The sequence below is a fragment of the Ooceraea biroi genome, chromosome 3 (genome assembly GCF_003672135.1).
Source record: "Ooceraea biroi isolate clonal line C1 chromosome 3, Obir_v5.4, whole genome shotgun sequence".
In the NCBI taxonomy this organism is placed as follows: Eukaryota; Metazoa; Arthropoda; class Insecta; order Hymenoptera; family Formicidae; genus Ooceraea; species Ooceraea biroi.
Genome location: NC_039508.1, coordinates 15,058,586 through 15,073,876, shown reverse-complemented (window position 1 = coordinate 15,073,876; position 15,291 = coordinate 15,058,586). Strand labels below are relative to the sequence as shown.

General features: G+C 33.0%; 1 protein-coding gene across 2 annotated transcripts; it reads right to left on the bottom strand.

Moving 5' to 3' along the window:
• Positions 1 to 167: 167 nt before the first annotated feature.
• LOC105277202 lies at positions 168 to 15,267 on the bottom strand. Of its 2 annotated transcripts, XM_026968199.1 has the most exons (23): positions 15,034 to 15,267; positions 12,605 to 12,975; positions 10,738 to 10,844; positions 10,482 to 10,630; positions 9,522 to 10,391; positions 8,876 to 9,069; positions 8,743 to 8,785; positions 7,992 to 8,147; positions 7,525 to 7,651; positions 7,263 to 7,442; positions 7,011 to 7,169; positions 6,747 to 6,923; positions 6,504 to 6,655; positions 6,358 to 6,419; positions 5,867 to 6,199; positions 5,528 to 5,795; positions 5,378 to 5,451; positions 5,054 to 5,273; positions 4,544 to 4,962; positions 1,889 to 2,073; positions 1,337 to 1,611; positions 936 to 1,074; positions 168 to 858 (listed from the first exon to the last, which is right to left on the bottom strand). In XM_026968199.1, the coding sequence occupies exons 2-23, from the start codon at positions 12,844 to 12,846 to the stop codon at positions 659 to 661; spliced, it is 4,731 nt and encodes a 1,576-aa protein (XP_026824000.1). In that variant the 5' UTR covers positions 12,847 to 12,975; positions 15,034 to 15,267; the 3' UTR covers positions 168 to 658. The 2 variants fall into 2 exon arrangements, with proteins under 2 accessions (XP_026824000.1, XP_011333707.2); XM_011335405.3 differs by lacking the exons at positions 168 to 858; positions 936 to 1,074; positions 1,337 to 1,611; positions 1,889 to 2,073 and adding an exon at positions 3,990 to 4,265 and having other exon boundaries at positions 15,034 to 15,265.
• Between the last annotated feature and the right edge of the window lie 24 nt (positions 15,268 to 15,291).

Below are 15,291 nucleotides of genomic sequence, written 5' to 3'. Positions count from 1 at the left end.
TAATTATTAATAAGCGCAATATTTATTATATATTCGGTAATATACGTATCTTGATAAAAATAAATATTCACATATGTTCTGTTAAAATATTTTATCTTAAATCATATATTAGATTAGATATATTAAATTGTATTCTTTGTTTATAAGAAATTGTACAGACAAAAGAAATTTTCAAAACGTAATTTATTTTTAATATTTCTTTAAAACTTAAATTACCAATACATTTCAATAATTTCAAGCATGTCCAGAAGTGAATATATATTGAGTGAACAAACAACAGAGATAGCAAACGCAAACTTGTTAAAGATGAGAAAATGCCTTCAGTCCGATTCATTCACAAGACTATACGTCAAAGATAAATTGTAATAAACATTGTAATTAATTTTGCGTTCGCTGTTCTGTCTCATTGCTTTTTCGCACAGTTTATACTCATTTTGAGAAACGATTTCCTATGTTATCTCTGAAATATAGTCAGAATTGTGCGAAAGTTCAATTATTTTCGAAAATTGCAATCGGAATGTATATAACACTATCGTTTGGCACATTATTTGTACGTTTGCGGTTTTTTGTACAATATTAAGAAGCAGAAAGCACTAATTAAATTAATTGAACAATGAATTCCTAAATTCTCTTGCAATCCTTCTGTGAACTGACCTATTTAAGAGTACACAGCATCTTCTTGTAATTGAATGAAATTTTGCACGAATGACATACGGTATACACGCAAGGAGATGATAGATCCGAGGCATGACCCGATCCAATAAACTATTACGTGTTCCATAGACGAAGTGCCCAGGCAACCGTATTTAAGGGAAGATGCCAGCGCGGGGTTGAAGTAACCGCCGGTATAATTAAAGGCTATAATGCATCATGTATATACTTTGAATATTAATATTAGAAGGTGTCATGAAAAATTAACTAAAACATTCACCAACCTGCCACTACCAGAGATGTCCCTACGAAGGCGTCGATGACCGTACTGAATCTCGGATTTAAATCGCCCAATACACGAGACACTACCCGGCATAAGCACGTTGCAATGCATTCTACAATAGCTCCAAATATAGCGGATACCTAAAAATCGACATGTTAATTGATAATTTGTAATAATTTGTAATAATAAAATTAATGCAAATCATAGATGCAAACGAAGCATACATCATACATTACATAGTATGCTGTAGTATGCAAATTGTAATTTATGATATACAAAAATTAATATTGATTAATAATTCGTACGACATGGAGAAGCAGATAGCTAAAAATTAATATAATTTAATAATAATACTTGTTTTACGCAAATTAAATTTCGCTGTGAGATCAAAATTGCCCTTGCCTGTAAATCCGTACTGCAATCGCCGTAAGCTCTGTTCTTGTGCGTAGAAACTAGTTGGAACGCCCACAACATTCGTATGTATCTAAATACGGCGAGACCGCCAGCCAATTCCGCGCATATCGTTAGGAAGGCGATGATGAGGGACTTTTTACCTGCGACCACGTCTTCTAGATGCGTGTAGGGACATGCTGAAGCCTCGTCCCAATGCATCGACCACCAAATCGTTAGTAGAAACAAATAAAGCGCGTACATCCATACACCCCAATTGTCCGCAACTGAGAATAAATGTTTTAGAATGGATAAAACGTAAATAACATAGAATAAATAACAAAGAACATGTACAATCAAATTTAAATAGAAATGTTACGCAGATAATTATATGCCAACAGCATGATATATATAATAATACATAATAAATAAATTTTATAATTAAATTGCAATATGTAATAGACAATATCCAAATTTTTATATAAGTTTATGGATTATGGACTATCAAAAATTAATCGTATGATACCGCGTTTATATTGATAATAAATGAAGAAGATGCCTTACCTATGATGAGCTCAAAACATGCTCCACATAGTTCTGCTGTAGCTATGAATTCTAAGACGAGCCTCTTTGTGAGAGGATAAGAATGGAGGTAAAAAAGCGCGTATAGCCGTAGCCAATACGCCATCCAAATAGTAACTCCAATGTACACTGTAGATACTATCAAGTCTATTGATCCAGGCATTATCCTATTAAGATACGTGCGATTCGTTTAAACAAGTACGGCATCAGTGAAAACGTATGAGAGTAACAAAGCATATTCAATATAATTCCGTCCACCAGACAGATCTATCATTAGCGCGTCCGATGGTATTACATAATTAAATCATAAAACAATATTTTTTTCTACGGTTACAATCATTAAAACAAAACTTGATGAGTATCTGATTGTTATAATCGATCTGTCATATATTTTTCCGGGTGATAATATGCATTAAATGATAAAGCAAAGTGGATGCATTATGTAATTAATATGTATTGATCTACATATAATATCTTTTACTTTAAGCTCTTAGGATACAATAGAAACTTACGAAGTAGTTGTTGGTTCGATTACGCTGGTTATTATTTCAATTTTGTATTATCCCGATTTTCATAAATACTTCGCGCAGGAAATATTCACATTGAGTAGAGCTTCATGAGGCAGTTATTTAAAACTATGAATATCGAATATATATATATATATACACGTTGAGTGTGTCGCGCAGCTTTAAATAGCCCTCGCCGAAACTGTCTCAAAGTGTAGTATCGTACAGCGATACATCGCTGATTGGTCCGGTGCAGAGAACACAAAATTAATTGTCCAAAAGTTACCGAAAAAAATAAGATTGTATTCATGTGTGATATCCCAGCCATAGATTCTAGAAAACATCGAATTTATTAGCAACCTCTTTTATTTGAAATCAGTTTTGAGCACTCTGCATACACCGAGGATCCGCCCGATCTGATACTACTTGCTTATTAAAATCTTTATAGCCACCTTTGATTTTCGCCGAAGCACTTCGTATGTTGCGTGGGACGACCGGCTGTGTTTCTCCAAGAAGACTTATACCTGTATGGATCGTTGTTTACGTAGAAGAGAAAGAAATGACAAACGACGATGCCAGGATTTTGAAATTCCAATAATAAAATTAATTCAATTCGTTGAATTTAACACTGATTTAACAGAAAGAATGAAGCAAGAAGTGGTAAAAAACGATACAATAATATAGAATAATAATACAATGAAATCAAACGCGATTAAACGCAAGCGATAGTAGGCTACTCTCTGCAGACGTAAAAGGTCTTTCATATTCGTCAGAATAAAAAACAAGAGTCGATGCAGTGGGATAGTACTCCGTATTCCTTCTAATTCCGTATTTCTTCCCCTTTGAAGCGTTTATCTTCAGTCTATCAGGGATAATCCTTTGCTTGATGAAATTGTAGACATTCCTAGGGTGGTGTGGGACAAATTGATAACGGCGATGTTTTGATATGTAGTGATGATATCAGTATAGTCTTTCATGAAGTGACACTCTCTTCCGCAGTGACTAACGACGATAAAATGAAATAATAATCAATATTCTTATTTTATAATGTTTGCAATATTAATACATTTCAGTATTACAAATCAAAATTAAATCTGCAACACAATTGCTGGTACAAATTAATAATTTATGTATAATTCGACAAAAGGTAATTTTTATCCATAATAATATGATTAATAAAATCATTAATGCAATAATAATTAAACTTATAATGTATATAATGTACATTTGGTTTGAAAATGTTACCTAGACGGGATGTCACACATGATTACTATATACACAGAGTACATTTCAACTGAAATTAGCTTGTGAAAGGGCACTTTCATATCTTTCACGGGCATAATGAACAGAAATCTTTGTAAAAAATTGGACATTTACTGCGTAATGCATCGATGATATCGTAGATACTGTAAAACATGTCTCACGACGCTGAAACTATACACATGTTTGTAAATTTACTATTAATTTTTAAATATGCACAAAGGCATTATATATCCCTGATAACACTTTCTAATAACAATTAATTCTTATGAAATCAAATGCATATATCTAGATTAATCGTGAAGAAACATCAGATGTACAATCAAGAATCAAATCAATTTTATTTTGTAGTTTTATTCCTTTTGTAGAATTAACTACATATCTTATTATATATAAGTAAATGATTTTGTATCTATGAATGTGGATTAACATGATGCTTATTACTGTAAAAAAGAAACATTTATTTACAGGAGTTAATGGACTCCCCTTTGTGTTTTTTAGCCGACGTTGGAGAGTCATCTTGATTCTGCGTTCTTGACATTAGCCTAGGAATTCTTTTAGCTTTTAGGTAGGACATCGTTTCACTCGATGACCTGCAAGTCAAACAAAACGTTCGCTATATCAGTTACCATACTTATACAGTTAATTAGACGATTCAATTATACGAGAAAATAGCTTTGAATATATAAGTTTCTCAATAGCGGTACATTTGGTTTAGAAATGTATATCGGGGAAAATATTTCTGGAAAAAATTGAGATACCCATTACAGGAGAATTACAGTGAGAGGAAATTGAATTAGGAATGGTCGCACTGGCGTCGCAGAAAATAACTTTCATTAGTTAAAACAATTATAAGATACATCGTACATACCTCGTAGTCTTTTGCTCGGTCAACATCTCCGTTGAATTATTTTCAGCAGAATTCGAACTTATGCACGTAGAATAAGGAATGATCTGATAAGTAGTTCTACTAGTGAACTCGTTACTCGATTCGTTATCCGCTACTATCGACATACTAATGCGCGTCTCCGCGTCTAACGAAGTCTTCCTCTTGTTCTCCAGCTCCGGCTTCGTAGCTTTCGCATCAGCGGGACTTTCACTCTTGGGTTTCAATTTACCGTCTTGTGTAGGGAAGTTGACAGTAGGTAGAGTAATGAGCTTATCTCCTCTAGTGTTATTCATCAACTTGATCAGTAATTTTGATAGTTCCTCTCTTTTTCTCGTAACGACAATTTCCTCAAACCACGTCTTCAACGTTTTAATTGGCAATGTATAGTCCGTAATCGGATTCTGAGGAAAAAAAAGAATATTTCTCCGGATTAATAATTCGCGTAAAGTATGCGAAGTAAGCGAAAAGGGAGAAACATATCATTGCACTTACCTTAAAGAAACTTTCCACGTACTGCAGTACGTACATTCCGCAATCTGTGAAATTCGACTGCTGCGGTACTTTTGGACACGCGCCTTTAATAGTATCCTTGGAAAATGTCTTTTCTACACCGAGTTTGGCAATATATTCGCAGGTTAAATAATCTCTTAATGTTGCTACCACTCGTGCTCTGCTAGCACCAGCAAGCGAGTCGAATATCAATATGCAGGGGCTGTAAAATAATTTTTAATTTTTAAATAAATTTTAATAATCATCAAATTTCAAAATAAATGGCATTGAGATTATATATGGAATATATATATGCATGTCACTGACACTTTGACAATTTCCTTCTGCTCGACTTTGACGTCGGGATGAGGCTTAGTTTCTTCAGATTGTTCACTCTCGTCCTAGCAATGAAAAAAAATCAATCAAATATTTCCAAGTGGGAAAAACCATTGCATTAAATTATTAATTATATTTCACCTCTTCATCGCTATCGATTTCCATTTCCTCATCGTCCCCTTCCGCTTCATCCCTCTCAGATCCATCATCCACCGGGTCTATCGTTATAGTTGCAGGCACGGGAGTTATTGTTGTAGAGCCAATCGTCACAGCTTTCGCTTTCCCTTCTTTCATCTTCTTGCTCTTTTGTGCAGTCTTATGAACATCATCTCCGTTAGGTTTTGGAGCACACGTAGAGACTTTGCCGACCAGCCCAGGAAAGCAAATTATAGCCAAAAACCAATGCGCACTACAAACAACATCGTGTTGTTGTAATATACAACTTCTTACTTCGCTTAAATATTACTAAAGGTTACTCACTGTTCATTGATAGGAATTATGACAAAATCTTTCTCAAATATATTGACATTTTTCGTCCACTTTTGCACCCTAGCGTGTCGTTTGGCAGCGGGTGTCATTGGCACGATGCTTTCGGCAGCTTGGGCGTGCGGGCTCGTTAAGCGTTTGTAGAAATACGAACTGAACACATGAGTCCTGTGTTGATCGGACTCTGATAGTACCTCTAAAGTTAAATATTTTAAATAAAAATCTATAATCACATCATTTAAAAATTGGTCTTCGGCAAGGCATAAGTAATCTTCGGTATTAATAGCTATTCCTCCTTTTGCAGGTGGTGGTGGATATACGGTTATTCTGCAAAATAAAGCAATTCTCGTATTAAATACACCTAGTATTTAACACTAGATATCGCAGAAAGAAAATATTACGATTTAAATGAATGAAATTATAAAATTATTTATAATATATTTATTATCGATAAGTAAAAGTCTACTAATAAAGAAAAATCTTACGTTTGTATGCTGTCAGTGAGATTTCCAACATTTGGTAAGCTTTGATTCACTTTCCTTATACACTGTAAATTAAGTGTAAATTAAAATAGCAATATATATACGTTATTATATAGTATAATAAAGTATACTCTAATTAAACAACATACGTCCTTAGGGGATGCCCGTAGAAGTACATCATTTGCCTCTTTAGGATTTAATTCCTGTATTTTATCGCCCCGTGAAAACAAACATAGTAATTTAGCCTTTGAATCATCCTCCAATCTGTCTGGTAATAACGTGATACGCTTATGCGTGTGATCTAAAGAGTAACAAAATTGTAGAAATTACAGAAATTTCGTGAAAAACAATTATTAAACGTATCTGTGTTCGTATTCGTTGGGCATGAATACCTTTCCCAGCAGGATCGTAATACGGTCCCTTTGGATCTTGCATCCCTAACAATTCACGTATCATGGCTCCTGTAGTCGTGGTCGTGTAAAAGAACAGCACCGGCATGGATTTCCCGAAATGAATCAATAACTTAATTATATCTCGATATTTTACATCCAACGTAACAAAACTTGTATCTGTAAGGCATTAGATAATATTTCAAGATGTTTATAAATTGTCTCGGAGACACTTGTCCTTTCGCGTAGTGAATGAAAGCGACTTACCGTCTTCTAACAAAGGTACGCTAAATCTTATGCCATTGTGAGTAATTACTATTTTCTCTCGAGGAATATACTTATAAGATCCTATTCTGACTGTTCGACATTGTAGAGCAGTCTCCGGTAATTCCCCATTTTCTAACAAGCTTTCATTGTCACTTATACCTGAAATTGTTGCAGTTATTTTAGTTTTAGCGTTTCACGTGCAATTTATTGATTATTGACCGACCAAAATTTTTTACGAAACGTCATACTTACTATTTTCATCATATGAACTAGAAACCGTGCTGTTTGTAATTATTGGTTCTTTATCCAAAATTGTATCCACTTCCTCGTCAAAAGTGTTATTCGCATTGCCTACGGCTGCATCACTATTTATATTTCCTATTTTTTTAGCCCTGCCCTCTTCTTCCTCGTCGGACGATATCGTCAAACATTCTAAAAAGTGAGAAAATAATCGTTAATATTATACGTATGCATATTTCGTGCGTATAAAACACGTTACTATCAAACACGTTACCTGGCTCTTTATGAATAAGCTTTGGTTTTGAAGCTGCGCCTTTACCCTTTCCTTTGGGTCGCTTGCTCGTGGGACCGTCTCGCTCTGCTTTCTCCAATTTTCGCTCGTTGTTTTTCTTATAGAACATCTGCAAAGATATGCAGTCGTGATATATACACAAATATTAATACGAAAAATAATGATAAAAAAAATTCTTGATAGAAACAAAAGTACAAGATGAGCGCTGTAAACTGCTTTCGATATGACCTGTAATGATATAGCAACGATATATTATGGAATAACGTTTCAATTATACGACTAGTTCTTCTCTAAGTTTCTTAACAGCTGTGCTGAAATAAGAGCATTTTAGTAATCTAATTTTTTTGAGCGACTCATCGGTCACGCGATCGATCGCGTTATTAGAGTTAAATAGTACGCTAGTAAGTATAATATTGGTCTTCTGGCATAGTCTCAGTCATAATCCTTACATCGACAGACATCCCAGTCGCCTTCTTTTCTTCTATGGGTATCGACTTGACTTCCTCAGTTAATTTTGTATTACATCGTTCACATCGGTTGAAGTGAAGTGAACTGTAGCCGCAGTGTGGACAGAGAGCAAGCATTCCCTTGACCAAAATAGGCGCCTAGCAATAACATGATACACGTCGTACTTGTAGCATACTTTGTTTTCACAGTGATGTGCTTTAAACTTCCTTAATATGTTACAGAATCTTCATCGATTGCAGCAATATGACACAATCGCATCTTGTATGGATTGCCATTAGCTACATTATTTACATCTACTCACATTCATTCATTCATTTATTCTCTCTCTCTACTTCACTTATATATATTTTTAATTTAATATAAAGTAGAATCTATTATATGTATATAAACACATATCACACATTTATATCAAATATTAAGAAAATATAGTAATAATATCTATTATCATCGATATTAAAGCAAAGAAATTGGCATATAGTAAATGATATTACTTAAAATTATGAATTTATTAGTGTTAGATAATGTGAGATATTATAGGTGACATTTTCAAATATTGATGTGATCATACTTTTCGATAATACATGAATATTACCAAGTTTAAAATTCCAGAAAAATAAGATCCCAGATATATAGTAGCATATATAGACATTTAAATTAAAAAATTGTCACCGTAAATTTTATGCCAATGTCCTTTTATATTGTGATTTCTTTATGATGCAATTACGAGCTCACCTCATTAGTCGTTAAAGCAGTATTACTGTTTTCATCTGATGCACTGAAAATATTATTATTTAAGCATTTTGGACAATTGAACACGAAATTAACAATGTAAGTAAATAGAAAGCAAGTCTTTAATATATCTTACTTAGTGCTTTGGGATAAATTTTCATTGGCTGTAGTAGAGCTTACAGTTTCCTGAGAAGAATTACAATCACTATGATCACTGCTATCGTGGGGTGTCCCAAATGCAACAGCATTTGTCTCCACTATGTAGTTTATACCTAGTGTAGGATCATCCACCAAGGAGACTACTGTTTCACAACCAGACGAAATGCTCAACTAAAAATATTGTATATAACAATAAAAGATTATCAAAATATTCATTTTCGCTATTTTCATTGTGTGGCTAATACTTATATTAAAATATCACATAATTGCAACTATTTAATTTATACAGTGTTCCACAAGAAAAATTAAAAACCTGAATATTATTAATATATAATAGAGAATCTACTTTACACACACACACACACGCACACGCACACGCACACGCACGCACGCACATCACATCACATTTATATCAAATACTAAGCAAATTTATTAACATCTATTATCATCAACATTAAAGAAAAAAATAAAGCAAAGAAAGTAAATGATATTACTTTAAATTCGAAATTATAATTTATTTTATTTTATTTTATATCCGAAATATTTTCTATTTCCGATTTAATTTTAACTACAACAATCTGTAAAGTTTAAGCAGTATTTCTAGAAATGTTTTCGCTACATACCTGTTCTAATAGATCGTGTACAGTGCAATCATCGGTCGGTAGATCAAAGGTAATCAATCTCTGTTCACCGCTAGCTAACATTACTAACATCTTCGCTGTATTTGCTTTAATTTGATCCTGAACTATGGCGCTTGTTGGGTCATTAATAGTTTTTTGGAGATAAGCGACGCTCTCACTCGAGCTGTTGGTCTCGTGTTCTGATCGTGGCGAGGAAGACTGTCGTGTTACATGTCCTTTCTCTTGTACGCAATCCGGAGGATTAACGTCTGCATTAGTATTAACGCGCATAACTTGTGAGCCCTGCGTAGAGCGCGCAACTTGTTGCGTTCTTTGTTGCACCGAGTTCGAGGTTAATGGGCGACGTGCCGGATTATTCGGTGGGGTTTGAATGGGCTGCTGCGATGCATTAGAATGTTGTTGTCGTTGTGCGTTATTTTGTGAAAGCCTTTGTTTCTCCACGTGCGACTGTCTTTGCGATTGCATTTGCTTGATTTTCGCTTGCTTGATCTGTTCGTGCAAGTGCTCTATATCTCGCATCCTCGGTGTTTTAGACATTTCAGGAGTAACTACGGCTACAGGCCGTACGTACGGCACACTCGGGCTATTAGGAATACGGACCGGTCTTACGACAGTCAAATTCTGTCCCAGCTTTGGACGGATAGTTTTGCCGCAGACAGACGCCGCAGATTTCGGAGTGGAGTTTTGTATCCGATTCTCCATCGTAGTTAGTACGTTTATTCCATCTGGGCTTTGAGACGCTACACCCACTTGTACACTGTTTAATTGTTGATTTTGATTCGGACAAAATTTCGGTAGATTCTTCTCTGTTTGCCCGGTATTGACCGAGCCTGAATTTACATAGACAGGTGGCTGGAAGCAGACAAAATCATTAGGATTATATAATTAAGAAAAATATAATATTTTCGACTAAGAGAGAACTAGTATAATATATAAATTTACCGATGATGTAATGTTATTTTGTATATGATTTTTAGTTAAGATGGCAGTCTGGTTATTTTCTTGTAACAACGTATTTTGTTTCGTCGCTGCAATAGTACTAGCATTTTGCATTTTTATCCATTGTATTTGTTGTCCATCATTTTTACACTCTGTTTCAGCGCATAAAAATAAAAATCGACTTACAATATTGTCATTGAGAGAAATACCAAAGATCATCAAGGCCTGCATAGGCACACAAATATTTATCGATACTTACCAGTGCTATCTACAAAGCCCACGATATTTTCATTAATAACATTCACGGTATTAGATTTTATTATTTCCTGGGCTAAATCATTCGTTTTGATTATAAAAACATTTTGCCTGAAAGAAAATAACCACTGTTAGAAATATTGTTCTATTAGTACATCATGGTACATACATAGTTTTCAAGCTATACATGCAAGATATCAATAGGCATAAAATTTTGTACATCATATTACTTAGATAAATAATTTTACTTAAATATTATTTAATATATAAATTTTTATTTATAATCATATAATGATTATAAATGACTATATTATATACGTTAAAATTATATAGACGTAATTAACTATTTCATTTTATGCTTATGATAAGTGATCAGATGAATGTGAGGAAGATGGTGCATTGGTATAGAAATATTTAAAAACTTTTTATTATCTGGATGCGAGCCTTTATGTCAATTAAACGAATATCTTAATATATATTGATTGCATTTTTTAATTTGGATTATTATTACTTCATTACTGTTTGATGTGACTTTTAAATTGTATATGTATATTACTTGGTCAAAAACATTTTTAACTGTTTAATTTGAAGAATGTTAATAAATGAACATAATCATAATAATGCACGTAATAAATTGAGGAATTTAGAAAAAGTTAAATGTTCAGTGACATCACTCCTAGTTAACACATATTAAGGATGGTTTGCATGAACTATATTGCACAGAATACATTATTTTAATATTATCCACAAATATATGACCCTATTTTCTTAATTATATTTGTTAGATCTGTATTTTATATTTCAGAATTAATATGAATTCTCTATGCAAATATACACACACGTATACACAATACATTCATAATCAATTTTTCGTACAGTACGTTTATATTAACGTATTAGCAAGTAAGTTTATTACGAGGTTACTTTGATGATTTCTTTGAGGCACACGCGTACAAGTAATTTTGAAATTTCCTACCTTAAAAATTATTTAATTATATATTCTAGTTTTGCACATACTATTTATAAAATTTTTGTTAAAATATATAGATCTGAAGGACACATATTTTATACACTACATATAACATTTAAGATAAAACATATAAGATGTAAATATCCTATCTTGTTTTATATTATTTTATCAAAATTATATGTTTAACACAAAATTACAATACATATATATTTATGTACATACATATTTATGTATGTATTTGATATAATATATAAAAGTACACGATAGAAGACTACTTTAAGAAGCACCTATTATATTAATGTCTTTTCTGCGTTATTCAATTCTGATAAGCAAGTTATTTTAAAACTAAGTACATTAATAGATACGTACATGCAAAATAATCAATCAAAATAATATCAACATTTAACCGATGAGAAACATAATTCTTTGTCTGATATATAAAAACATAGATTACTTGGCTTGATTCAAAAATCTCATAAATAGATATTTGGTAATACAAAAGTTTGAGCTTTTATATTACTAATTTCAGGAACCAAAATAATATTTTGGATACCCGTTTTTATGACCGTTATACCATATCCATTTTTATGACCATTTGTATGATCCATTATATCATAAAGTTAAAATACACAATTTAGAAATTAAGGTATTGAAAGATTTTGTTAGGATTATTGTACATTATAAAAACTTGTACATTAGACACTTATTTCGATATTAAAAAATTCATTTCTCACAACCAGAACCACATACCAACACCCCATCTATTTCCTCCACGACAGATTTCAAGTTATAAGTTAAATTAAATCCTTGAATATGAATTTTTCTCATAAAATGCCAAAAGCTTGGAAAAAGTTATCATTTGAATAGACTCATAATTAAAAATGCATGCTGTATAAATTACCCTTGTTCCAATCGCGTTGCAGTTATTTGATTGCCTAAATTTATAGTTTGCGGGGTAAATATTGCCTGCCTGTTTTGAGGTGTAGCAGTACAAGTCACAAACTGTTGCGAACCATTACCGCCGTTATTAACATCCTCAACAACTAACTGAACTTGTTGTCCATCTACAGTACAAACTCTTGGTAGTTCTTCAAATGTCAAAGTACCACTGGCATTGGTCACAACGTTAAAATATTGTGCCATATTACTTAAGACTTAATTGCTCGCAAATATGATCCTTTCTCAATTAATAATGACCGATTGCTGCTAATATAATGAGTTGGACCAACTCATCAATATCATGTCTGTAGAAGGATTTGTGTGTGGTATAACCTACGAGAAACAATTATAAGTTATAATTGATTTTTAAAACATATATAATTTATAATATGTTCAAAAGCGCTAAATAAAATACTAGGACAAAAAAATTACAAAGAAAATAATTCATTAGAGACAGAAATATATATGTTTATAACAGCATATGCCTCTTGATGTATTTCTCTTATAAAAGCTATATTTAATATATTGTAAAAACTTTAAATATCATAAATATTATTCAAATAATGTATATACAAAATTATATGTATATGTTTGTATGTAAAATCATGTATCTACCATATATCTAAAATGTGACTGTATTAAAGTATTTGGTAGACATATCTGAATATATGTAAATTATGTTAGAACGTTTGTAAATTATTGTTAAAACATGTTATGTAGAACATTAAGATTTTCAAAGATGTCAAAGGTGCGGATTTAGTAAGAATAAACATCAACAGTAAATTCACATAAGATTGATGAAAATTGTACAATTTTTAAAGTAGTCTCCTATAGAAAAATACTGTAGAAAATGAATTTTTAAGCACAAATTCTATTAATTAGAAAAAGTGTTTCAGGAATATATACATCTATTGCTGACATTTACATGTATCTCTCTTTATGTTAAGAAAATTATAACTTTCTGTACAACATGTGCTTCAAAGAGTTTGTTATAATATATAATTGAACTATAAAGATGAAAGATAGATTAAAAATTAAGAATGATCATGTACATGTTGTATATGAGTTATACATTGTGTAGACTTATTCACCAAACAAACATTTTGCAAATTATAACGGCATGCAAATTCTAGCGTCGTATAAGAAGTAAATTTGAAGAAATAAAACAATAAAATATTATTGTGAACAAAAGTCTTTTGCAAAAAAATGCATCAATTACGATGTAAGTAAATGTACAGCTTTTTTTCTAATTTATTGTATTTATATATACGAAATGCAAAAAGTAACTATTAAAGACACTCCTTGATATATCAGAGTTTATCCACTCTTTTAAGATACGGTTTGTCATGACATGATATATGTCGCATTTGACAGTAAAAATTATACCACAAGTTACGTTCCAATAAATTTTATATATGTATCTTGTGGTAAATGTGACTTAAGAAAGCACTAAACATGTCACGCGTCTTAAGATTTTATAATTAACCATTAGTTAAAATAAATACTAAAGAGTTTCTAATGTAATATGTGTCAAGTCATCCAAATAATTGATATAACCGTTGGGACAATTTTAGTAATATTACATGAATATTGATATATATATGTGACAATTACTTAAGTCACAGATTACAGCGTCTCTTAAATATTTTCTCATGCAAAATGTGTGAGTGTAAGAAGTTAGTCTAGAACTATCATTATACGTATCGCGGCATTTAAAAACACATCCAAAAGGATCACCGATAGACATGTACTGGGGCAAAATAATTAATTTTACAGACACTTAATAAGGGAAGGCTTTGCAGTGAATCTTAAAACTACGGTTGAATTTTCGTAAGGAGTAACACCAAATTGCAGATACAAGATCCGTAATAGCAAAATTTGGCAGATTCGACTGTACTGTCCCCGAATTTACTCCGACTGACACACAATGAGAAACGAGGGAAATGATTCCGTTTCGATTTGACACGGTGATAACCTAAAAATCAATGGACAAAGATAGTCGTAATCACATTTAATCCCGTTTGTTTTATACGCGAACCGTTGCGAAAGTTGATCAGCCTCGATGATGTGCGAAATGAACGCTAATTACGAATAATTGGCATGATTTTCATGAGCGAGATGGAAATTGTTCACCGAGTTCACCTGCGAAGCGCTCATAACCTCGTCGCGCGGATTGCGAGATCGTTCGGGGCGACCGAGAGCCGGTAGCGAGGCGTTACTCGTGATGAGGTACGATACGGTGTAATCGACTGATCAGCCACGATTAAACGCACAGTATCTCCAAACGTGAACAGAACGCACTGTGACGGTAACGGTAACGGCGATTCCTCGGTGCACGCGCTGAATAGCCGTTCTCAAATTTAAAGGTACAAGTGTAACGTCGGTACTTACGACGTACACGTTGATTCACTAACACGTGTAGTCAGAGTCGCATGAGCGAATTTGCCGTGCGCCTTGATTCACTTTTTCCTTCGTGTTTTACTTCGCTGTGATCGCCGCGAGTAAATAACAATCACACTTCGCCATTTTACGTATCCGCTCGTGTGAACAAATCGCGATGCGACATCCAGCAACAGCCAAATTGTGACTGACAACGAATAGACGGACAGAACGTTGCACGAGAGATCGCGCCACTGCGCAGCGCTCGGC

What these genes read in the sequence shown, in the direction of transcription:
- LOC105277202 (XM_026968199.1), bottom strand. Translation starts at nt 12,846, where the DNA reads ATGGCACAATATTTTAACGTTGTGACCAATGCCAGTGGTACTTTGACA. An exon ending in CGACTGGGATGTCTGTCGAT is followed by an intron (nt 7,652 to 7,991) that starts GTAAGGATTATG and finishes ATATCTTTGCAG; the next exon opens with ATGTTCTATAAGAAAAACAA. An exon ending in TTACGATCCTGCTGGGAAAG is followed by an intron (nt 6,656 to 6,746) that starts GTATTCATGCCC and finishes GTTACTCTTTAG; the next exon opens with ATCACACGCATAAGCGTATC.